At 40.2% G+C, this 27,207-nt stretch overlaps 1 protein-coding gene across 1 annotated transcript in view; it reads right to left on the bottom strand.

Annotated features, from left to right (window-relative positions):
• TMEM132D (transmembrane protein 132D) overlaps nucleotides 1-27,207 on the bottom strand; it is a gene marked incomplete at its 5' end in the record, with an annotated part of 207,586 nt that overhangs the window by 93,370 nt on the left and 87,009 nt on the right. The window contains one exon of the mRNA XM_009880325.1: nucleotides 4,103-4,286. Within this exon, the coding sequence (XP_009878627.1) occupies nucleotides 4,103-4,286 (184 nt within the window). The remainder of the gene's footprint in view (nucleotides 1-4,102; nucleotides 4,287-27,207) is intronic.

Raw genomic sequence — 27,207 nt, 5'->3', positions numbered from 1 at the left:
CATAGTATATTCTCTAGTCAAAGGACTACTCTAATAATGGATTTATCAACCCTGGGACCAGCATCTCCCTCTGTGAGATTTATGAAACGGGTGTTTTGCCCTGATTCCTTATCAGACTATTAAACAAAGGGAGAGAACAGGTAGAATAGGTTTACGGCTACAGGAAAAGACAGGTGATTTACAGATTCAGACCTGGTTCAGTTAAGAACCAGCCCAGGTATTTCATTATTTACCATTTTTATTATTATTATTTACAGAACAGATTTCAACTTATCCATTATCCATGTCATATCTGCCCTCTGCCTTTCTCAGTAGGGATTATCTTGTATGTACACAGATGGCTACAGAGCTTGTCTGTCTCTCATCCTTACCTAATCATTAAGGTTCAACAAAAGGTGAACACCACAATTATGAAAGAGCTGACAGAATGTTTAAAAAGCAACAATAATCAATAGCAGCAAATGTACAATTTGAGTGATTAAACCTGTGCCATTCATCACCTAACAAAATGAGAGTGAAATAAAATACGGAAGAAACACCAGAAAGAAGTCAAATAGGAATTGTATGCTGATTCTTTAGGATGCCAATAAAAATAATGTGATATTCTAGAAGATTCAGGCATATTATTCTCACTGGCTGTCATACTACATTGCTGGTCCTCAACTCAAAAAATCCTCAGCAGTTTGGTATGTTCAAGACAGTTAATGAACAAATGGACTATATGCCTTTTTAATACCATATTTCAAAGGACTTAAGAGTGCTAGGGGTTCTGTCTCAAAGGATGCCCTATTACAGGCGAATGGTAAGAGAATTACATTTAAAGAGAATTAATATGTATGTTAGTTGACAACAAACAACAACACAGACGGTTCTTCCATCTTCACTATTTACTTGTGATTTTTTTTTTTCCCCAAAATGCCAAGTTTTGATAATTACCATGGAGTAACCGTCTGGCATTCCTTGTCCAGAATGCTCCATCCAGAATAAAGCACTCTTTGTTTCTATCATTCCTGTACTGGTCAACATGTTCATGAGACCGTTCTTCTCCAGTTCCCTGGACACACACTACCTGGAGACACAGACCTTGTGGTGAGAAAGCTGGCAGGGAAATGGGAAGAGTTTTGAATAGTGCCTACGCAAGAAATTCACAAATTACAGTGGAAACTGATGAAGAACACTATACCATACAAATATCTGCCTCTTCCATGGAGTTTAGTGGATGTTTCAGTTTCTGTCAACAAGGCAAGACATTGCTGTATGGCTATAAGAAGCACTGCAAAGCAATCATGGTAAAAGGCCAATATTTTTTTATAACCCTGGACAAACATCTTTGCCTGTATTTCATCAGTCTTAAGAGACAGGATCATGCATTGCAAATATCCAAAGGGTGCTCATGAGTTCTTACAGTGTTCTCAGATTAAATGTCTTCTCCCATGCTATTCCCATTCTGCTAACAAGGGCTGGCTGGGTCCCATGCACAGCTTACCCAGTATTACCAAGCTTCTGTTATGCTTTAAAATTAGAAAAGGTGTTATTAAAGTGTCAGAAATATCAGCCTTTATGGTACCCACACATCCATAAAATACACCCTACAGCTTTTCTCATCAATATCCTTGAGTGCTCTACTGTGACTTGTGTTTCCATTCCATTATTGGTGTAGGGCCCTGCAGGGGTCTCAAAAGCTGGAATTGTAATATGCCACAGGAAAAAAAAATGCACTGGAGAAAGGTGAGTGCAGCAAGTATCCTAGTAACTTCAGCAGAAGGTAGGCATTTCCAGTGTGCCTTGACACCGATACATACGTTTAAGTCTTTCCATTGCAGCATTTTATAACTCAAAAAAAGAAAACAGGAAGCTCTAAATTGGCCAATATTCTGCTTTACAACTTACAAATCCATAATAGCTGGCAGAAAAGACTGGAGAAAACAAAGATGGTGCAGAGGTGGTATGTGCCAGTCTATTAAAAAACAAAGCTCTGCCTAATGTTAAAGCAGTAAAATTGTTCTTTTGAAAAATTAACCTGTAATTGAAATATTTAACAGCATTTCTGTTTGGTACTTCTAAACATGAAGTTACATGTCCCTCTAAGAAGCCCAGCAAAACTAGTTCAAATTAACCACAGTCTCCAGAAACAGAAAAATAATATAACACTTTCTTTTCATTGTAGTTATTCCTAAATGAAAGAGTAGAATTTATTTTTTTATTTGAAATTTGTAAATTTCAAAGTGGCTTTTCTAAGATCATAGGGAAATATGAAGTACCAAACTAATCTAAGTTACATGTCTTGAAAGGTCTGCACCTGAATCATCATTTCCTAAGCACAAAGCGAAGTACTACAAAGGATTGGAGATTTGTGATACCCCAGAGTTTCTTCCCTGACACTCCCATTAATGCAAAGAAGGTTAAAACTATTCCCAGTCTGTCAGTAATTAGGGGGCCCCTGTCATTTATCTTTGCTTTCTCTCTTATCCATTATCCCAACACCTGTTGCCTTGTAAAATACCACCTACCAATAACTTTATAGACTTCATGTGACCTTTGAGCATAGAATTTGGTGCTTCTAGAAAACAGGCTTTTTTTTCATCTTTCAATGGAAATGAAAAGAGTGAGTTGATTTGTAGCAACTGCCAGGAGAAGCTACCTTTGTTCTTATGAACTGTTTTTTGCCACTATATCACTTGATACTAAAGTGATCATGAGCATGTATGAGAAGAACTAGTGTTTTCTGGAACCGCTGGAACTTGGAAAGAAATCTGTTATCTTTTCATTGAGGGATGGAGTGAATAAAAACTGCCACATCTCAGATTAGGTAAATCAGACTACCTCTACAGCCTCAACCCTCAATACTCCAGAACTTGTGCGACTGCACATCGGGGTCCCCTCTGCAGACCTGAAAGCCCCATCTCTTATCAACAAACCAGCAGAGATCACCCCCAGCTCAATAGCAGGAACTAGTCCGTGAAAACAGTCACGCAAAAGAATTAGATATACAATTTCGATTTGTTAGGTGGCCGCAATTCCAGATGGAGAGAGCTGTTTCAACTGTGATCTACACCTTGGTAAGGAAAGCATTAGCCATTACAAGCGAAAAGAAGTATTTTTGGTGAAATAAAGAATCACAATGTCTGAGTAGTTCTAAAGTTGGTAAATAACAATAATCGCAATTAGCAGTTCTGCGGGTCTGGAAGTGCAGAGAACACGTTCAGCCTTCACTAAGGGCATAATTAACTGGCCACCACTAGGCAAACATCCAGGTTACGTTTTTTTTAAATGCTCCACGATTGATTTTTGGTTTTCTCTCAGTGCTTAATAATAATGTGTCAATATTTTCTAATACACTGTCTAAAAACAAAAATAGGGCACAGCTAGACTTTAGACAAGTATACTTCAGTCCTAACGATGGAGAAATGTGAAGGGGAGAGAAAAGGAAACGCACAACATTTCTGTTTGCACTTGGAAGTTGGGTATCTAACATTTGTTTAGGTAAGAAAAAGGCTAAAGAATCAGGTATTTTTCAAGCCCTATAGATTGCATTGTGATGGTGAGGCAACCCATTGGAATGCATTTATGTAGAACCCACAGTTGGCTATATACTGTATTTTGTGTTTCCCAGGTGACTAAAAATTACTCAGAAGTCATGCCATGACTTTTATTTCTCTTCTCACTCTTAAATGAATATGGAGTCAGAATTAAAAAAATGAAAAAATTGTGATTCAGGAAGTCCTTAAGCACCAGACCAAACGTAAGAGTTCTTGTGATTCAAGTAAGACACACACCACATTGAACTGAGTGTCCAAGTACACCATTTCACGCAAGAGCAAGAGTGACTTCTAAACAGTGGAAACGCCGTGAACTCAGCTTCTGCTTCCAAGAAGTCAGTGTATTGGTCAAAAAGGGCATGACCGAGCCTTCCATGGGAAGTTAGGTTTCCCCTCATGTGGTTTCACCACTGAATGAAGCAAACTTCAGAAGTTAGCATCTATTTCCCAAGGTGCTGAAAGTTTCTGTCCCCCCACTCCTTTCAGCAGATCATTTGCATCTGTCAGACACTATAGTTGTAAAGCAATATTAAAAACTTGCAGAACGCCAGACAATTTCTTACCATAGCCAAAGGGAGAACTCCTACCAGGTCCTTCTGGCTTACGTAGATCTTGGAGATTCCTAGATCAGACGTTGTATCTCCAGGATATTCTACCTGCCACGTGATGAGCTGGGTCCCAGGTAGGTCAGTTAGGTCTTCAATTTCGAAATCAATCTGCATGATTTCAGAGGAAGGACCATCCGCACTGCAAGAAAGAAAGAAAAAGAAGGGTTCCATTCACATGACGGATAAGCCAGCAATAGAATTGTTTTTATATTAATAAAACATTGGATTAAGGCTATTCCAACGAGAGGATTTGGTGGGATGATGGATTTAATAAATAATTAATCATTTGCACTTGTCTTAACATTTCAGGGTATTTCCCATACGTTCACGTGGCTGAGTAACACTCTGTGACATGGATCACTAAGCACCGCTGCCTTGTACAGGTGGGGAAACAAAAACAAATCAAGGCAAAGCTAAGGCTAAAGCTACAGCCTAAAAACCCTGACTATGAGGCTCTCCCTTTAACAAACACATTGTATTTCCTCACTGTTAAAGCAACACGTGAGCAAATCTAAAGGGAATTGCCCCCTGAAATGGGAAACCACTGCATTTAAAGTATTTTCTACTTTTTAAAAAGGGAGGCATGGAAGAGAGGTCAAAGCTCAGGATGGGGTCCGTCAACCAGGGCAGAAGGCAGCAGAGGACTGGAAAACTTGGAATTAATTTTTGGCTATGCTGCTACCTTGCTGTGAATGTCTGTCTGAAGCTCTTTTTGTCCTTTGCTAAACTAGGAATTACAACTAATTTAGCTTGTTGCCGGAGAAGAGACTTACAAAACTAGATTATTTAATATTGGGCAATCCTGCCAGGATCCTTGAGTAAAAACACTGGAAAAGAACAGTTACTAGACACGATTCTCCAGGATACTATGGCAACATGGGGGTTACTGATACCTTATCGATGCTATTTTATCTTTACATGCTGTCCTTCCTAAAGTTACATGGTTCATTTAAGTGAATACCATAAGCAGAAATGTAAAGAGGGAAAACTGGAAAGGGGCTCATTGGTGCAATTCCCGCAAAGCTTGTTATAAAATCAGCTACTGTATAGAAAGCAATGCCGTGAAGTTCCATTGTGTATCTTGGCAAGGTGAGCTCCATAGTCCAGTGGCATTTATAGAGACAAGAAAATGCTCAATTTACTGTAAAGTTGTTGAGGAATGCAGAATTTCTTAGCAGTGCAGAAATCCAGGGGACATTGAGAATGACAGTGCTTTTACTTCTGAAGCACTGAAGGCTGAACAGACCTTCACTGTTTGTGTGGAGGGGAAAGGAAAGCAGAATTTCTTTCAGTGGGATAATATTCAAGGAGAGAAAGAACAGCCCAACATTGAAGTGTCACAAGCCACTTAAGTTGGAGAGTGCAGCTAGAAGAAAGAGGAAACATTTCAGCAACTGATTAGAGAATCCCAGAATGTGCCTAAAACACAGCAGGTTTTCCCAGCTGATGTGGAAAAAGAGCTAAAACTAGGCAAATTTTTTATGAAGACAGGCAATGACAACAGCCCCAGTTTAGGATTCTTCCCAAAACACTCAGGTATTTTTATCACGCTGGCTAAATCCAATGCTTCATCCAAAGCTACTGCTGGAACAGTTTAATCTGATCATCTTTAAGGTTTGGATTTTAATGGATGTATTCAGACCTTGCTATCCTGGTTGGAATTTAAAAGGAGCCTCTGTGTTTCCAAAATGGAACACATTGTGTTCAATTTCTCATTTCTTCATGTCAGAAAAAAAAAAAAAAAAAAAAAAAAGGAGCACAATTTCTAAACTAGCACTGAATGGAGTCTTATTTGATGCCTACCTAGGTAGGATCAGAAAGATGCTTTATGCCGCTGTGGCTATTGAAACTCAGTTACCTTAATTGTATACTTGGCAGCGATCCTGTTTTGTACGGCATGTTCCATCACGGTTTCTGTGTTTAAAGAACTAATTGAATCTTCACATAATGAACCTTGGTTTTGTGATTCTATTCAGGGTGTCTGTCTTTATTATTGCACTGGTGTCTGCTATTACCCAGTCACCGCCTTTGCAGAATTGGTGCTGCCACCAGAAATGTGTCCTGTAACAGCAGTGAGGGACTGCTGTGCAGGAGGGGACTGTGGGGCAGAGTACTACAGAAAAAACAGACGATTGTCAAAAAAGGCAATCAGCTTCATCTTTCCAGGTACGTTGGGGATTAGGAGAAAAGGAGCAAAGCGATTAGGACACAGGAAAATGAAGGAGGGAGTGAAAGGCAGTGGAAAAGAGTGAAGTGGAGCGTGGCCCTTATGTTCTTGAACTACAGCTCCCATATGGCACAACTACAGTAACCCCAAAAGAATGGAAATATTTCTTTTAATTTCTCCTTCAAAGCAGGTATTTTAATGCAGCATTTATTATAGCCAAAAAACCCCACTTTGCTACCAAATGTGATTTTGATAGAAAGTGTTTGAACCAGTTCCTCTTAGAAATACTAAACACTTCCAAATGACAAGATTACAAAGCACCTCAAAAATCAATAAGAATGTCATTACTGCTACTAAAGATGTATTAAAAAAAAATGTGAAAGTATTGCATGACCTACGCTCAGACCCAGGCTGTCTGCACCAGGTCAGGAACTTTTCTTTAATTACTTCACTCATCACTTACTATGATGATCTTTCCATGTGCAAGTCCCATGGATCTGTGTGCCCAATTTACAGCCTTCCCAAGCAATATTTAGCAACCGAAATCTTTCAACAGAGAAGTAAGCCAAAAAGTTACCCTTCAGAAAATACAGTTTAAAAATGTAAATGGAGAAATTTGGACAAATAGCATTCACCACCAGAGTTCAGCCACACAAAAATATTTATGACTTTTCTTTTAAGGTCAAGGCTGTTTGGTACAATAGGAATATTTCTATAGGGTAGTCAGCAGCTGCTACTTGAAAGGATGCACTGCCTAATCCTCCTCAAGGTAGGCATGCACTTTATGGCCACTATAATGCAATAGCGTATTGGCAGCTTGTCTTTGCTAACGCAAAAACCATTATTGCTATCAAGAGTACAGCAACGGTGTTAGTTACAATATCAGAGGGTACACAATTAGAAAGTTTAGAATAGACAAACCCAAAGGTTCACAAAAGCAACACAAGCTGAGCTGAAGAGTGGCCAAAGCAAAACAGTTCTTGGTGCTAATTTAAAGTCAAATCCTTCACATGGGGTTTTGCTGTTTGTAGTTGAGAGTTAAACTGTAATGGAGTTCACTGCGGTGCCAATAAACTTTCCTGGTGAAGAGGGCCCTGCTGAGCTATGTGTTGTGTAGACACATTTTTAAAGGGTTCTCAGCCCAATCTGAAGACAAGGAAGACAGAAAAAAAAACCAATTTCATTGAAATGGAGTAGTCTGGACTATCCTCCTGTCAGCCAGGACAGCACAGGCACGTTCCTACTGTATTTCTTAATCTGCCTTTTATTTCCTGTCTAATAAAAGCTCGAGCAGGTCTGACAAATTAAGAGCAATGGGAAACTCTGTCCTGTCTCCAGGGGAGTATTTCCCATCTCCACAGAGCCATTCTGCACCTCCTGCTTCTGACACATCCCTGCTAACACCTGTGCCATTGGGTCAAGGTTCTTCAGAGAAAGAAACACCCACTCCTCTGGGTCTCTGGGGATGGTATGTCCTGCAAGACACGATTTTCAAGAGGAGACTGTAAATCCAAGAATAGCTACTGGATGCTGGCAGTGTTAGTCAATTCAAGTATCCCATTCCTGAGTTCACTGACTGTGGTATCTGCTTTGATCTTTATATAAACCTCACAAAACAAGATTCATTCTGAACCTACTAAAACGACCAGGCATGTAATGTTTCTCATAATACAACGTATAAAGTTTTATCACTGTCTTTAGAAGGCTATAACGGACACAAGAAAGCCTAAAGCCATGAATATGCTAAATAAGATGTATCATAGGAATGTTAATGAAAGAGCCTTGGGGAGAAGAGAGAAGAAGGTAATCTGCATTCTTTTCTACCTCCACACATGTACCCAGGTCTCCAGCACATCTCTTGCAGGGTGTCGAAAGAGTCTCTGGCCTGAAACGCTGCACAGCCCGGGCTGAGAGGTGCAACAGCTGGGCTCAGAAAAGGAAAAAAAATGTTTCCAAGGATAACTGGAAAAACTGTCTAGCATGAGAGAGGGGAGACAGCAGCAAAGCTGACCCCATGAGACCTGAGGGAGTTTGTGAAAATTGTTATCCTCATTTTACAGGAGAGAAAATTAAACCGACAATTACTTTCCCATAAAAACAGGGATAAGATGATTTATACACCACAAAGCGTATAAGATGATTTATACATAGAAAGTGGTATATAACCACTATTTCAGAAATAAAGTGATTTAAAAATGAGTACAAATCCTTGGGTAAAAGTAAGATAATATGCTATGTTGTCATACTGGATAATAACACCGTGCTGGCTATTTCCAGCTCTATCAGTTGGGCTGCAAAGAGATTTTCAGGCTTGCTGTCATCTGTCCTGCCACTACACAGAGCCAACAGTGGCAATACTTGTTAAATATAACTTCTTCCTTGTGTGGTAAGAAATAATGTAAAACAATATGAGACGTAGAATAAAGGCATAACAAAAAGCAGTGACAACAAAACATTGCAATTTAGTAACAGAGCTCCACAGTTTTCTGAAACAATTCATTTCTGATGTATTTTTTTAAAGCTTTTTCTATAGTATTTTCTTCAGAATTTAAACAATTTCAGTAAGAGTAGTTTTACAAAAATCCCATCCCCTTTGGAATTGCAAGCCATTACTCCTAATATTATCACTAAAAGGTACTTGTTTCCTCACCAAACATGAGGAGGTCAAAGGGACTACAAAGGACCACGAAGGAATCAGCCTTTCCTTTGTTACGTTTCCTTTTTTGTACCGCCTTCCCTTCTGCTTAATAATCTCTCTCCCACCCTAGAGCTCCCCTATAGTGCACAAGGATTACATTATGCTCCACTATAGCAGCATATCCTCAGCAGTGCCAGAAGTCTGTGGACTTTGTCCATTTTGCAACGCTACTGACAGCATGCAACTTGAGCAACGCGGTGTCTTCCCATCTAAATAGATTTTGGGTGGGGAAAAAAAGGGAAACGGAAACTAAAAGAAATTAACAAGAAAAAAAAACACAGAGAGAAAAAGAAAAATGATCTGTTACAGAAGGATGCGAGAGAGGGAAAAGTAGAAAATGAACTTCTGTGAAATATAGATAAAAGGCGAATGATAGAAAAATAAACAATGAGGCTTGGAGTGCGCAGGTGCTTTGCGAGAAACACCTAAAAAATGCAGATGAAGGGGAAACAGAGCTAGAGTAGACAATAGCCAAATAAAGAAAACAGTTTCAAACTTCCTTATCAGTTGAATCAGTTTTCCCACTTATATTTAAAGTAGTCAGGAAAGGACCCCAGCAATCTCTTAGTTTATCTTCACCAAGCACAGACTGCGTGTCTAGTCTTTGCTGAATTCTTAGCAAATACCTACAACTCTGGTTTAAGGAAAAAGTATAATTTTATTTGTGGGGTTGGGTTTTTTTGTTTGTTTAAGAAGCCTTTACGTAAGAGTCAAACTGTTGTGGCAGGGGGACACATTTGCATTCCTCTCCATATTTGCCAGAGAGACAGAGATCACATCTCTTCTGCATAAACAGGTACTTGCAATGCAATAAACTACTTCTGCTTGGCATGTTTGATAGCATCCTAGAAATTACGTGTATGGGATGTGTAAGTAAAAAATGTGGGATCACTGACAAGGAGACCATAATACCGACATCTGAGGAATAAAAAGCACAGATTGAGAAAGGAACACTATGTTTTATGGTAGGCTAATTTATTTGGTCTTTTCTTTGGTGCTCATCACCACACAACAAGCCACCGCTTTGGAAATACTAACCGCTTCCAATTCAGCCAGGGGTGATTTGAAAATCCCCCTGCAAGAGATGACGATGGGTGTAAACTTCACATCCCCATGTAGGCTCTTTTTTATGTGTTTTTTGTGTATTTTATTTTTAACTTCAGCAATCAAAACATGCTACCTTTAGGTTTCCTGCGCAGGTCTGCCCTAAAACGATGCACATGGACCTGTCTGCTTCAGGCAGGATTTCAACTTCAATACAATATGGGAAGTCGAAGCTGAGAAAAGCGTTCCAGTACTGACATGCAGTTTTTGAAAGCTCTGTGCCTCTGGGTTGGGGTTCTTTTACCAGTCTCACACATACGAAAACCACAAGCTAAAAGCCCTCAAACTAATTTTACAGGCTAAGAGACATTATTTTAATGAATCTGACTGTCTTTTACTTCCAGTTTCCGAGCTAAAGTGCAATCAATTAATATTTTCCAGCTTTTTTGGAAAAGCTTTTATACAGGATAAAACTTGCAGAATTTCAGTGAACTATTTTATTCCTACAACTAGGATTTAAGGTTGCAAGATTTGACACTAAACATCACAAGTTAAGAGCATGATATTGCCTTTCACCAGCTGAGGAGCTGGCTCAGCTCCAGAATGCGAGCTCAGCACATCCAATGCTCCATCTCCCAAATCTGTTGGGGAGGTATGAATCTAGCTGGCAAGGCTAGCAGGGTTTCCACCCCTTCCTTGCAGCTAAAAATAAAATGCCCAAGTTTACCCAAAAAGTTAGAATTTTATTAAAACAAAACCAAACAATATGGTGCGATACCTGCACCATATGTTGCCAACAAACTAGTATATCCATACTCTACACAGCAATCCCTGGACCCAGTCTAAAGAAACAACAAAAAGGAAGAAATATTTTAGACAGGAAAATGAGGCACGTGGCTCAGGGGTCTTACCTTCCCAAGGTCCGAGAGGTTATGCTAAAAAAACCACTACTGTGGAATCTAGCCTACTACATTACAGCAAAGATCATTATTCACCATTGATATATCAAGATAAGGTGATACATACAGCAGTACATTAAAACCTAATTTTATTCATTGTCATCTTACTATTAAAAATTCAGTGATGGGTAGGCTGAAAAGTAATTTTTCTTCAGGAATCAGTGTATGAAGTGAAGCAACTAGCAAGAAAAATCACAAAAAAATGAGTCTGCTAATCATATAATAAAGTTATTTTAAAAAATTGATCCATCTCTCTGGAGCGTGATATCAGCAGTACTGGTCGAGAAATATTTGCTGAATTATTTATTTTACTTTTTTTGCTATTTTCAAATAAATTATTCACTATACAATTTTCCAGCTGTTGATAGCACTTTTCCCAAATAACTCAAACCATTCAAAGGTGGGTAATAATTAGCAAACCTTTTAATATAATACAAATTTAAAACATAATTTCCCACCAAGCCATCATTTCAGTTCACAACCATCATTCTGAGCATCTCTTGACATAGTAAATCCAGCGATCATTTAGCACATTATGCTAAGGGAACGGTAAATCAACACTGACTTTATTACACGCAGTCTAATAATCATTCAGTAAATTATTCAACACAGTAGTCAGTAAACATCAAGTACTTTTGAAGCAGCCCAATCATGAGGCAACAGCAGAAAACCCGCAGTTACTATGCATGGGGGATTGAACTGCTAAGAAAACGGTTTTACTGACAGTACCAAGTCTAATAAAACACTGCAAATACATTGTCAATCTGGGTTTCTCTACCCTCTGTTTTTTATTGTCCTCAGCATAAAAATAACAACAAACATAACATAACTCACATGTAAGTGTGATCAAACTGCAAAAGAGGAAACCAGGCATATAGCCACAAGTGACTGTTATTAATTGATAAAGTTTCTACAGGATTCGTCTAAGGCTCAGACTACCCTGTACGAGACAACTGCAGCGAGTGATGATTGTTGTTTTAACTGACAACAGTGAAAAATAGGAGAAAGATAATATAATAGTCATTTTACAGGTAGGAAAACCAAGTATAAAGGCCTCAATTAAATAACACTTCGGTACACATGGAAGTGATGTGTTGACTCCATACCCCTGGTTTGCCCAAGACTGGCAGCACTGTAGGAATTTGGCTCTTACATCATGATTCTCAGACCTAAACGTTTAGATCAATACCAGTCTTAACTGTTCCTAAAAAAGCCTTAGGTATTTCATTCACATTACAATTGCTAACACTGTCACCATCAGTTCACTGTCACTGTCTCCTGAAAATGAAAGAAACCTTTTGCTGAACAGAAGGAATCGCACAAACATAACAATGATCAGCGGGGAATGAGACCCGGTATTTTCATACTAAAAAATTACAGAGCCGGTGCTGCAAATATTTGCTATTGAGTAATCCCAGCGTCCTAGCTCACGAGATCAAGCACTGTGCTCAGTACAGTACCCTGCAGGAAAATTCATTCCTCATCCCACAAATATTTATCCACCTAAAAACCCTTACATACATGAAAAGCAAATTTATACCTGTGCATAAATATATATGGGATTAGACTTGCTGAATTCAGGTTGAGTGTCTTTTAGTAATTATTTATCTCTGAAAGGCAACCATATAGATGAAGTTATCTGCATATGTGCTATACAAGACAGCTTCCCTTGAGTTCAAGAATTTTGTCTCACAAAGGCAATAAGGCTTTGTTCCCATGATGACCACACACAAGCCCAGGGGAAGTCCCTGGCTCCCATGGATGTGTGTGCCCGTGCAGGAGGCACTTGCTGAGCCTGAGGCTTAACTCAAAACTCTGTTGCCAAACTAGCCCAATTATGGTTAGGCAAAATTGAATTCAACAAAGAGATAATCCAACCATTGACTCTGGGCCAGTGAGATCCACTCCTCTGCAAAAGGGAACATGCAGAATATGTATCAACAGCCTTAATTCTGTCTTTACAGAGTGCCTAACACAGGGCCTAGAACAAGGTTTTCCAGGCAGTGATCATAGTCCCAGGTAGAAACAATCAAAGGGGCCACGAGGTGCTGAAAAGTAAAATTCTTACTTCCCTAACTCCACTTGTTATTTCCTTTCATGACTGCATGCTTTTGCTCATCTTCTGAAATACACAACTAATAAATCTCTTATAGAAGCTCACCATGGCTGTCATTGATAGAGAGCTTATTTTTATTCTAGTAACAAATGTAATACATTTTAAAGGTTTAAGAAAGGAATCACCAGCTTGAAAATGTTGAGAAACTGGTCTAAAAGGTACTTCTAGAGTGAGTCTCCCTGACAAGTGATACTTCACCAGGCTAAGCTATTATTTTAGGATTCACATCAAAGATGCAGCATTTTACTGCTTTATGATCCATGCTTCAGACATCAGCTGCTCTCCTTGATGCCCATCTTGGTCATTTAACTTTGGTATCCAAAGTGATTTTAAAATTATCTCCCTTACCCACTTTCTTTACATTTAATTGTAGTCTTAAATCCAGAGTGGAAGATCCAGTATCTTAGCACATAGCTCCGTTCCTGTCTCCAAGGTGAGATCTATAACGTACCTTTTTTATGCCTTGCTTATTAGTGTCCACACTGGTTCAACAAATGCAATTATATATAAAAGCAGCATTACATTTCACAAGACTCAAGGCCTCAATAAATTTCAAAATTAGTGGCTTCTTTGGAGAGATCTGCCAAGACATATCCAATATTTGAGATTAGTATCCTCAACTATAGGAAATTCCTCTGCTGTGAACTATTCAGCAAGTATTTCTGCTGAACTCATGCATCTTGCAAAAGTGCAAAGTCCTTTTCAAGTAAAAAAGAAATGATGTTTTCTTTACCCAAATGTTCAGTATCTGCCAAGTTTAGAATTAAAAAAGAAATGCTTTCCAGCTTCCTTAATATTAAAATAAAATAAGCTTCCAGAATCTCTTTTCTTTCTTATTTTTAAGCAATAACTGAAGAGAGAATATATACATTGCCTTCCCCCTCCCCAGCTTTTTCAAAAAGCTTTAGGCTGAAATATATTTTTAAATCACAGAATTATAGAGTAATCTTGGTTGGAAGGGACCTCTGAAAGCCATCTGGTCTAATGCCTTTCTCAAAGCTGGGCAAATTTCAAATGTTGGATTAAGTTTGAACAGTTTAAATTTTCTCACATGTTTTTCCAAAGAGGCATATTATTTAGAGTCTTTTTTGGTGATCTTATGGAAATGCTGGGATCACCTGAGCACTTAGACCTGCACTTCATACACTAACACCCGTGTAATAAGGAACACAGTCAGCCATAAGAACTGTCTTCTTTTCCATCAGCTCTTAAAGATTTGAAACTTGGCTATGACCAAGCAACTAGAAGTCATCTTGATGTCTGTTAGGCTTCTCTTCCGCCACAAGTGATTTTACAACCTATGCTGTCCAAGTTTAATTGAAAGACAGTGTTAATGGGCAACGATAAGAAAGCTTTTTCACAAACAAATTCTTATGGTGAAAAGAATGGACCTGGACGTGTACTAAGAAAGTTGATATCAAGAGACTACATTTACAAAAACCTGAAAATTATACACCACCATGCTCTGCCAGGATATCGCCAAGATTGTCTGTCCTACAGCAAAACAGTATCTGATCACCAGCACAAAATGGAAAACTGCCACCTCTGCGTTTCATCCCTGCACCTTCACAATCCCATTTGGTAGGTGCACAGCACTTGTGAGCTTCAGCACAATCAAGCTGCTTAAGATGCAGCACCTATTTCATCAATGTCACTAGTATCTGCTGCATTACAAGAGGGAACGAGACCCTCATGAAAAAAAGCATACGGCACAGGAAAGGGCCTAAAGACCTGATTGATAATACAAATATTAAAAGTTTAGTAAAATATATAACTATTCAGGGAATTAGATGGACATACAGAAAGCCCTGTTGTTCCCTACCAATTTTTATCAATTGAAGATGACTGTAATTGCATATGCAAATATTGACCTCTGTTTTGTATATGATATGTGTTAAAGTTGGCAGTATGGAACAGATATCTCTGGACATACACTGCAATATGTATCGCTGTTTTGCTTTATCAACATATTTCAACCTTGACCTGGTAGGCTAAGAGGTACGCTCATGCAATTACTTTGGCTGTAACGATAAAGACACAGTACCCCTCCCCTGCTCCAGCTCTGGTACATTTTTAGTATTTGAGCAGATGTTTCCTCTCCGTACACCTTGGGATAATCGGATAGCCATGATGAAATCATACAGACAGGATGAAATACAGGTCTGCTGTTGAGTCCTAGGCCCTGTCAAATCAAATCATAGTTTTTGATGTACTTGTGACATTAAAAATCATGTGAGTTCAAAAGCCCACGGAACTCATGTTCCCATTAGCGTGAACCATTCCATTAAGTCAAGCAGTGGCATCATTTGGGGTCTCATTGCATCCAGTGTTGATGCACCTGACTTTTCACTACTTTGAGCCTGAGGCTGAGGGGCACCTGAGCTCAGAAGGACTGGTGAGATATAAGGGGAGATGTACGTCCTGGCAGTCCTTGCATACTCCCTGAGGAATTACAATAAAGAAAATCGGAAGTGCAAGTTATGATTGTGGCTATTGTGCTGCAGAGAATTCTCCACTAGAAGGTGTCCTAAGACACCAGGGTAGATAACAGCTTCAATTTGCACCGATTCATGCATGTGAGTACACCCAGTCTCCATCCTTTGGTGAGGTCTGCCTTTTCTATCTGACCACAGCAATTGCTGATCAAGCAATCCTAATCTTATTTCTGCAAATGGTCCAGGAGCTGCTAAAGCAAACACAAAGACCAGCTGTGCATATGAAAGCTAAAATCATTCATTCTACATGAAAAAATTTCAGCACAGGAAGGAAGACAGACCTGCATTTATGTGCTGGTCTGGACCGGACCTTGGTCCATATGGATAGTCCCCTGCTACTGTAACCACCACACCATACAATCTCTTCATACAGTTATCAAGCTCCATTTCAAAAGCACTTTGGGATTTTAAATCCCTATTTCCCTGAAAGGCTCTTCCAAACCTGATTATTCTAATGGTTCAAGCAGCCAGAGGAGCCACCCTGGCTGGAACTGAAGCCTTCTATCAGCCACTGCTCAGAGCGACCAGACCATAGCACACTCCAGACATTGAAATGGATAGTATGGCCAAATGCAGCTACAAGTGCTCATAGCAAAACATTAAATAACTCTGCAGACCTTCTGGAAACATGTAATGGCTGATAATAGCTCCCTCATTCAAAATTATTCCTTCCACATTTCTGTGTCCTCAAATCACCTCCAGCCAAACAACTCCTTCCCTACCCTAATATAGCGGTAAACAAAAGAATTACATTTCTACAGATGAACTTAAGAGGACTTTAAATATTCATCGACCTAAGCAGGCAGGCTGAGAAATAGTAGGTTCTCACTACCTTATCTCAATACACTCTGTCAGAATGCAGCTACAGCTGTTTGCCATTTCCAAAAGTAAAGTACCTTTTCAGTAAAAATGGTAATATGCTTAAATCAATAACTGGAAAATTGGAAGAGAGAGAAAAACAGACATGGCACAAATTACAGAAATGCTTCATGAAATACTAAGGAAACATGCCAGTGTGGATATGAAATATCACCTAACAAGAGTGAGGATCTCATACCATCAGCTTATGTGATGGACATAGAATGGTTTAGGTTGGAAGGAACCTTGAAGATCATAGAGTTCCAACCCCCCTGACATAGGCAGGGACACCTCCCACCAGCCCAGGTTGCTCCAAGTCCCATCCAGCCTGGCCTTGAACACCTACAGGGACGGGGCCTCAACAACTTCTCTGGGCAACCTGGGCCAGAGCCTCACCACCCCCATAGCAAAAAATTTCTTCCCGACATATAATCTAAATCTCCCCTCTCCTAGTTTGAAGCCATTCCCCCTTGTCCGATCACTACATGCCCTTGTAAAAAGTCCTTCCCCAGCTCTCCTGTAGACCCCGTTTAGGGACTGGAAGGCTTCAATAATGTCTCCCTGGAGCCTTCTCTTCTCCAGGCTGAACAACCCCAACTCTCTCAGCCTCTCCTCACACGAGAGGCGCTCCAGCCCTCTGATCATCTTCATGGCCATGCCCTGGACCCGCTCCAACAGGTCCATGTCTTTCCTGTGTTGGGGCCTCCAAGAGCTGGATGCAGTACTCCAGGTGGGGTCTCCTGAGAGCTGAGTAGAGGGGCAGAACCCCCTCCCTCCCCCTGCCGGCCACGCTGCTTTTGATGCAGCCCAGGATACGGTTGGCCTTCTGGGTTGCGGGCACACATTGCCGGCTCCTGTTGAGCTTCTCATCCACCAACACCCCCAAGTCCTTCTCCTCAGGGCTGCTCTCCACCCGTTCTCCGCCCAGCCTGCATTTGCACATGCGATTGCCCTGATCCACGTGCAGGACCTTGCATTTGGCCTTGTTGAACCTCATGAGGTTCACACAGGCCCACCTCTCCAGCCCGTCCAGGTCCCTCTGGATGGCATCCCTGCCCTTGTGTTGACCACGCCACACAGCTTGTTATCGGCAAACTTGGCAATGACACAGGTGTCATTGGCAAACTTGCTGAGGGTGCACTCCATCCCAACATCCATGTCACCAACATGTGTTAAACAGCACCAGTCCCAGTACCACTCCCAGAGAAATACCACTCGTCACTGGTTTCCACTTGGACATTGAGCTGTTGACCGTAACCCTTTGAGTGGGGCCAACCAGCCACAGTTCCTTATCCATCAAGTGGTCCATCCATCAAATCCATGTCTCTCCAATTTAGAGACATATCGCATCACATAAGCTTCCTTACTACACGGCAATCTTCCATCTAATGTAATTTGGGCTTTAAATCCACTTTTGTTGATATGTTTGAAGATACTAATCTTGGATCTTAAAAAAAGATTCTGTGGGAAACAACCACCAACTCTGGGGGCTGAGCAGCAGCAAAAATTGCATTGCTTCTACTTATAAGAATCTCAGGACCGTACTTAGAAATCTTTATAATTGAGAGTGGAAAGCTGTACATCTAGCTCTTTAAAAAGACATATTGATTTTATTGAACTGGAGGCAAGGGAAAAGAGACCCTAATTATTATAATTATGAATTCGGTAATGCTAGTAATCATTAACAGTTTCATCAGGTTCATAAATCATTTACATAACACGGAAAAGCAGCAAGTGAAGATCAATTTCAACTCAGGGGCACTGCAAAATTTGCCACCCTTATAGAAATTTCTGAATCAGATTTCCCTTCATGAATAGCAGAGCTTCACAGCAAGATGACAATAAGATCAGAGGTGAAAAAGTTGTGTATCAAAACACAAGTAGGATTTGATTTCATGGCAGACACCTAAATAACAGATTGCTTGAATTATTGACTCTTCTTTCTTTTTATACTCTTACTGCTATTTGCACTGTAGTTTCATAGTCCAATTTTGAGTCTTTAATGTCTTAATTAAATGTAAACTCTCTGTGCAAGGCTAACATGAAACCATTGCAAATATACACACTACTCTTCTTTCACTGCAATGGAAAATCCTCAAGGGTACGTTAACTGGAACACACAATCACCAAGAAATGTAGACTTAAAATATCTCCTCCAAGCAAGATGGAAAATTCAGATAGACCACATACTTCAAACCTCATAACTATGTGTAGCGAATTTGTGTGGCAAAATCCAACAGGTGGCTGTTATGAGTAATAAAAGCAACCAAATGACACAAAGAATTAAAACACAGCACTGCCAATATTATCACTACAGTCTACAAATATAAACAGATTTTTAGGCCTGGTTTTCCTTTTGCTTTACTCAAGCTGCTTGGCTTTAGTTATGCTTTCACTGCACAGCAGGATAACGTACAAGGAAGAGCCACAACGATTGAGGGAAATGGACAACCTTTTCTAAAAATGGGAGAAGAAATAATCTGCCAGATTTTTGGAGGGCCTGATTCTGCGATACTTGAAGTAACATCAAGAAGAGCAGAAGGTAGGTTGGTGATTTTCTGAAAAATCAGTAGGTGAGGTTTAAAAGGCAGAAGAAACAGAAAGTGCTAACTTTCCACACATATTTCAAGGATTTAAGCGTCAAGGAGAGAAAATTGCTAGAGCAGGTAGGCAGGAGAGTATAATTAGAAACAACAGGAAATATGGACCAAATTCAAAGCAAAAAGGACAGTGGAAGAGTCTCAAAAGGAAATGGCAGACACAAGAACTGGAAAGGTTTAAAATTAGATAGGGCAAAATGCTTAGAAAGAAATAATTTTTCCAGTGGCAGATATGGCTGTAACAAGCCTTTTTCATTTTTGCCTAGTTCCTTAATAAAGAAAGGATTATGCAATCAGTATATCTGTGTGTCTGTCATTCCCTCCAATAACATCAGACCAATTTCAAGAAAACGAGGGAGAAGGATAGAGGTTAAGAATTCTTAAGCGTTTTGGAAGCAGGCAGACAGCAGAAGAGGAGAGACCAAGTGATTAACCCCTCTGACAGAAAGGATGCACTACAGTCCCTAAGAATCCATGTACTCACTCATTCCTAAGAAGCAAACACACAGAAACGAGGCTTCTATCTTTTGGCTGCTCACTGAAATACGCCTTAACTTTTATGGCTCCCTGATTTTTTTTAAAGTTCCAGTTCAGAAGCTGACCCGTGCTCAGCAAACCACTGAAGCAAGCTCTTTCAGTCTTCTGTGACTCAATCTCATTTTATAAGTTAAGCATATGTGTAAGTACTCTGCTAAATAGGAATGAATTTAAATACTCTGCTGAGCTGGGCTCTCATTCATCAGCAAAATCACCAGTTCAACTCAGTAAATTCACCAAATTATACGTGGAGAGAATTACTCCTGACCCTTGTTCAATGCTGCGTGAAAATGACCCCTGTAGGAATACAGAACCCTTGAAACAGGTCTCCCACATAATTAAGAGCATGACCTACACTTTTGCTTCCAGACATCCTGACTACATAAGGAAAGCAGTAAACCAAAGCTCATAATTTTATCACCAACAAATGAGTCTTCCTCTCACTACTAAGCTCCTCAGCACAGAGTACACTTGGTATCTGATGGGTTGCTTATGACCACTAGCACGGCTAAGATAAATTTAAAAGGAAATATGATTATTTTCTGTATCACAGCATCCTAGGGCACACAATGAATAGCAGTGAGTGACCCTCCGCAAGCTGCTTCACCACTTTGCTGTATTTTTTGGACATGCTAAATATGATTCAGAGCTTTGAGATTTGTCAGTGAAAATTCTTCATAACAGGTCAGAAAGAAGAGTTCAGGGTTAAATTAGGATTTTCAAAAAACAAGTCTTGATCATTGAGATGCTACAAAAGCAGAACCTCATCCTTTTCCATTAATAGATTAAACTTTTTTGCAGTACATCCATCAGAGTGCAATACCTTGAAGAATGGTCAGTTTTTCCATATCACACCTTCCTAGTCTCCATGAGTTGCAAAGCCCACGGCAGTCCATAAAAGACAAGTTAGATTTCAAAGACTGAATTCTTTTCTAGCCAGATTATTCCACTCCACTGCATTCAAATGTATAATATGTCACTGGAAAAATGGTGTTCTTGTCAGTCTTTACTTTAAAGATACTAAGTCCTCCATTAGTTTGTTTTGAAGCCCTTCAAATCTGGGGACTGTTGAGGTGGTAATTCTGGTCTTCACCAATGCAGTGGAGTTCCACAAGATTCAGCAGGGAAAGGGAAATGATGAAAACTAAAAGCAGTATCTGATGATGCAGTTTTCTAAATGACCAGAGATCTAAGTTGTCTATTTAAAGAAGAAAAGTTCAGCGGCACATCATTGTGTAAGCAGGTTAGGTTAGTCGCACTAACTTCCAGTATCAGCAACACCAGCTCCTCCTAAAACTACAAGAGAGAATTTTTAGCTGTGCTTCCCATTCCTAGACAATACAAAGCCCCCAGTGCAGTGAATGGTGCCGGTTTTATGAAGATCTATATCATTTTGATCTGGCTGAAGCAACCCCAGCGAGGAATCTGTGCCAATCTGACGTCCTTTCCTTCCTTCAGTTAGCATACATCACTCAGGGAGGCACGCCGTAATACGCGGTGACACACAGAGAACAGACAGAGCAGAAGAAAGCTTTCAAAGCATTTCAGCTCTTCTTCACGAAACATAAATACAGGACACTGAATTCAGTTGCAGCACAGTTTCCAATGTTTGACGATACAATCCACTCTCTGCAACTGAAATATTTATTCAGGAACAATTACCATATAAGATTAATATTTAAATCAAGGCTAATTTGTTTTCATTATTACTCTTAGTCCTTTTTAAACAACAGTTAGGATTATAAACTGAATTGATTATTTATTCTTAAAGCAGATCTTTAAAATTCTGTGTTTATTAATACAGTCTGAACTGCTCAGCCATTGATCAAGCTCTGTATTTTCCAGAGTGATGGCTTGAAAAAAACCCGTAGCCCCTGAGCTCTGGATTTTACAGCCATTACTGTCAATTATACACCCCACTGTGGGAGCAAAGGAAATCTTCATACACGCCAGCTGCAGCCTTATCCCTGAATTTTGCAGAGGCAATTGTTATTTCAGACACTGGAGGGGGGAGAGAAAGAAAGAGGAGAAAAAAAACCCGAGTTAGCCATACTGCAGGCAATTGAGATTCTACCCATATGTTTGGAGACCTCGACGTACGAGTTTGAAATTTTTTTTAGAGAATACATTTTGATAGTTGTAATAATAACCGTAACACTGAGGTCTCTATAGTCTCTGTCATGCAGAGATCTTAAAGCATTTTATGAAGATGCAGGTATAGCAACAGGCTTGTCACACGTCACAAAAACTAGAAAACACAGAAATGCAGCGACTTGAACAAGGTGATTTTGGGGAGCTCTGCAGCCTGCAGCGGAGCAGGGTGCAGCGCATACACCCCTGAGTGGCTGGCAATGGTCTGTCTCCGGGGTGGAAGCAACGCAGGCACACGAGAGCGGCCCTGCCTGGCACCTCACTCCCACCGCTGCGTGACATTGGAGACAGGAGTTAGTAGCTCTGCATGGTGCTGTGCTGATCTGTCAGCTTGACTGCTGCTAGCCTGGCAGTCTGCACGGCAATCCATCCGACGCAATAGAGGTGCCACAGTAGATTACTAGAAGAGGTAGGAAAAGAGGTAAAACCCAGTCTCTGGCTGAAATAAATGGGAATACTACCATATCAATGAGGACGCAGTTTCCACTGTAATAGTCTTGACTCCCTGGACTATTGTCATATCCATCAGAGCACGCTGCAGTGGCATTCAGGACAAAGTTTGAACACACTGTCACCCTAAAGAAAAGCAGGTCTCAGGCCCTGTGATTCCATCCCAGTTCTTCATATTCTGACCCAATATGTTTAGGTCATTTCCACACATAAAACATACATCATTACAATTCCATGTATCTCCTCCCTTCGTCTTCTCTCCTTATACCTCAATGTCAATTAACTATTAGTTTGCAAAACCATGCATCACTTCAAACAAACATGTTTTCGCAAGTTTGCCTGCCTGCTTTAAGGGAGGAAGGGGCCCACTGGAGATCAGTGGTGATACTCTGGCGGAAAGCTGAATAAAACTGTAGCGACTTATACCCAAGATTATCCTTTCCAATGGCACTAACTCTTCTCTCCTTTCCAGCTGTGATTTCTACCAGAAGGCTTTTCTAAGATTATGCAGCAAGTTTTTTGTACAAGTGGAAGAACAGATAATCAGAAACCTCCTTGAAGCTCCCAAACTCCGTCAGGTTTGTGCTAAGTCCAGTCAGCACTTCCAAACGCTGCAGGGCTCTCCGCAGGTGCTGGGGAACAATGTGAAGGGCAAAACTATCAGCTGGACTCTGGACTTCATTCTATGATGAGCCTTAGGTCATCGACGTACCTCAATGACTGGGTTCACATAGCAATCTCTGACACAACTTAGCTTTAATTATCTAAGACAAGTAGAATAGATACAGCTTGAAAGACTTGAAGGGGATGGGGGGGGGATGGGGAAGCAGCAATTGATACTGCAGACTGGCTATTAAGGTATTCAGCTGTTATCTCATGTCTCCTGATCTTTTGATTCGTGTACTGACATAGCGATGTTTCTTCCCAATTCCTCACAAACATTTCAGAAAAGACCCTTTATGCCACATGAACGTAGAATAAGAATTGTCTCTAGCTTTGAAGATTTCTGTAGAATGCACCAACCCCCTTGTTCTTCATTCCTACTTGCAATATTTGACACGAGATCTGGACTGAAACCAGGAGAAAATCAAGTTGTGCTCCATTTCTATGAAGAACTCAGGTGGCGCAGAGAGTCTGCCGATTTTTCCATGCTTGTGGCTGGATCTTGTATCTGTCAAGACGCAAAGCCTCTTAATTTCACTGAAATCTACAACTCCAGTGTATTTACCACAAATAAGATTTTTTTAAGAGCTTAGATTTTAAGCACGTACTCCTATAAATACACTAGCATCAAAGACTTCGGACCAGGAGTTGTATCTATATCTTAACAGATCAACATGCAGGATACTGCTACTGTATAATATCTACACCCCCATTCAAGGTGCAATTGATACATCTACTAACAGCTCAGAAAATGAGCAAATACCTTTCCTCCAAATAAGAGGTGGAAAATCTCCTATATCCACCCAGCTCAATTCTAAATACCACAGTCAGCACTGAGTGAACAGTACATTAGGAACGAGAGTGACCTGCTGAGATGGCACCACTACTTGAAAGGATTAAATTCTCTTTCAGAGAGAGAATGCGTGACACTGCACAGGACAGGCAGGTGGGAAGTCGCTTTCCCTTACACCCTCTGCTGATGATGTTAAGAACCCTATTTGGGAAATTCCGTAAGTTCCAAGTGCACAGTACAGAAAAGTTAGTGAAAACCGACAAGAAAATCCCTTTGTGGCCTAAGCAACTGCTTTCTGCTAGCTTCTGCTGAAAAAAGCACACATGTAGCTTAGAGAAAAATAAAACCAGACACAGGCACACCAGATTATACTTAGGGAAGACTTGATATTAAACGGACATAAATAAATCACACTGATTAAATAAACGTTTTGATATTTTGACAGAGTAGAATATTAAAAGAAGGAAAAAGTAACGTGGTGATGATGGCAAGTCCATTATGCAGCAGAAAATGCTCATATTTGACACAGATTTTTAGTCCCAGAAGATACCAGTTCCATCAGGGTTCAACTGCTGTTGTATTCAGCATCAGAAACACATAACAAGGAGGTCAAAATGGAGTACATGAGCTTGACTGTCTTGCTGAGCATTAAGACCTTCAGAGGGCAATTTTACAACCTTTGACACTTTCAATTTTAAAGAACAATTTGCTTCAATTTGAGTCTGGTGCAGTGAGAGATGAGAGAAACTGGTAGACAAGTGTTATGCAACTACCACTTATCTATATGTGAAAAAAGGAAACGAGACAGTGTTAAGAGTCATTTAGATCAAGATAGTGTTTTAAAATCTTTTAATGAAGCATCACAAGAGTCACCATAATCATTATAGTATTTTCAACTTGTCTGCACATCTTTTAATTTCTAGCATGAATGTAGGACATGTTTTCAGACCCTGTTTTAAGGTGGGATCCTGCTGTCCACCAGAGGTTAGCTCTGCCCCAAGCATTGCAGCTGAGTGGCACTTCCACAGAGAGAAGTCTAGAGTATGGCGTTGAGTTTTCTCTTTTTTGTTCCTTTTACAACATGTAAAGTAGGAAATCATTGTTCAAAAGCCTAAAAATACATCTGGATTCTTCTGGAATAGTAAAATGTTAGCTCTAGCCTAAAATGTCAAAAGAAACAACACATTCAGAGCTGCAGATAAAAAGGACAGTCTAAAAAGAAGGATAAATTATATATAAGAACTTTGATAGTTCTTGTGTCTGAGAAGTGGAGCTGACTTAAGCAATCCTATTTCATCTAGGACCCGGGGCTACCTTTCAGCTGAAATTCTAGAGGGTAAGTATTCCATCTGGCAAGCCCTTCCGTCCTCCAGAATGCTTTTGTCTTTAACCCTCGTTGTATTGCACCTTGGGGCAAGCTTAGAGCAAGACTTTGCAAAGTGAATTTCTTCTTCCTGCATTCAAGGGCACGCAGGGACAGCACACACCCGCTGCTCTCTGAGGCTACCGCTTTTCTGGATACACCTGGTACATCCTAAAGCTCTGCATTATACAGGTTGCTGACGAAGATGATCTATAGTGTCCAAAATAATTTTCTGCTGTAATCCTAGCCAGACTGGAGCATGAAAGGCTGACTGTAAGCTGGAAACATATACTTCACGTATACGACCTACTTTTGTAAGGCCACAGCCTGGAAGATGCTCAAGGCATACTGTCCAGTGGCAGTTTCCTTACTGCTTCTTTGTGCACTCATCACAGGCAGAAGATCCAATATTGTAAAGTGCTAGCTGCTGCTCAAAGAGCTAGTATAATAATAGAGTATAATTAAGTTTTTGGACTGTAGCAAGACTGTGGGAAACAGGAATACTGCATTGCTCATAAGACACAACACAGAACGCCCTTGCAGGTAACCTCTACTCGCCAGAGTCCATTTGCTCTTGAGAAAGACAGTAGCAGCGCTCTTTCCAAACCAAGAAAACAACCCAAGGTCTCTGTAATGATGACGCCAATCTCTCCTGCTCAGTGTCTTCTCTACTACAGCAGACAGGGTAACTGGAGGTTGCCTGGCATGTGAAGTCATGAACAGGTAAACGTAATTTGGAGAGTTCTTGTACTGCTGTATCTGAAGATTCTGCCTACAGATAGTCAAAGTCATTCCAGAACCGGCCAGGAAAGTGCTCCTGCAAGGACCAGTATACTCAGGTGGTTTCTTTGGCCTCTAGGACACACTCCACAGCAGCACAGACTGTATTCACGATGGAAAAGCTGCTGAAAGACAGCACTGAATTTTAGTGACATTGATAACAAGGATAGGTGGATATATTTGGGATCCAGCTACAACCTTTATTAAAATCTTGTCCCGTGCCCACCTCAAATATTTATCTTGACAAAATGGAATCCATCTGCAAGTAATTTTCGCTGCGGGGGCTGGTGTAGCTAAACTACAAAGCATGCTCATCATGCAGCTCTAACGTATACTGACCTATCCTGTCTTCAGCAAAGTCTTTTTCAGAGACTGTCCTGCCATGCCGTGAAACAATATGACTCAGCTTGTATACACGAACTCTGTACCAATCCTCCCCTTTCCCACCAAACACGATACAGTTGTCTGTCTAGATTTCGATCTGTGGCATCCTTATAGTTCAGAATATTTTAAAAGCACCCAACATATTCTTGGTAGCTCATAAAGCAAAGAATAATGATATATGGAACTGATTTTAAATTACAGCCTTAAGGTGATGCCTCATCCTCCAGTTATCCAACTCATGAAAGCACCTGCTGCACACTCAAGTTTAAAGAATGCATGGCTTACATACATACATACATGAACATATACATGTCTTTGACTTCACTTTTTTATATAATTTCATGCTAAGAAATACTGTGGAATTTATTAACATTCCTGCCTTCGCTTTTCTATTTTTCTCTTGGAAATGACACCAATTCTAAAACCATTCAGGTATAAGAAATGGTATTTGTTTCAGTTTCAAGGCTTGATTTTTGTGTGTTCTTAGCTTCTCAAGAGCTATTGCAAAACTCTTGGAAGCTCTTTAATCCCCTTCAGAGCTGCTGGTAAGAACAGATGAGAGTTAAATCTGAACGCCTTTAAAACATTGCTTGGGGGTTCACGGAAGGAATTCTGCTGCAGGCCTTGAGGGTCACACACCTGCTACATGCTTGTCCGTGCTTTTCCCTGTACTTAATATTTTGCAGTTGCCTCACAAGGAATTGGAAGAGGAAAGGGGGAAAAAAAAGCCTTATAATTTATAGGAAATGTATATACTACATGTTGCTAGGAGGAAATGTCAAGAGAGAAAAATGAATGCTTTCTGACAATTGCTAGTCATTTTGTGCCAGCAGCTAAACAACACGAGCTACGCTTTCCCTCCCTGAACACAAGAGCACACTGCAGATGAATCACTCCACTGAATTATCACTTTCAATAATTTGTGGTGGTAAATTGTCACTGACATCACAAAAACAATGTGTAACCTTTGGATTTTATTAACGGATAGTGAAACATTGCTGA

The sequence above is a fragment of the Charadrius vociferus genome, unplaced genomic scaffold, assembly GCF_000708025.1.
Source record: "Charadrius vociferus isolate BGI_N301 unplaced genomic scaffold, ASM70802v2 scaffold332, whole genome shotgun sequence".
In the NCBI taxonomy this organism is placed as follows: Eukaryota; Metazoa; Chordata; class Aves; order Charadriiformes; family Charadriidae; genus Charadrius; species Charadrius vociferus.
Note: the sequence above shows the minus strand (reverse complement) of the source record. Positions and strands in the feature narration are given on the sequence as shown.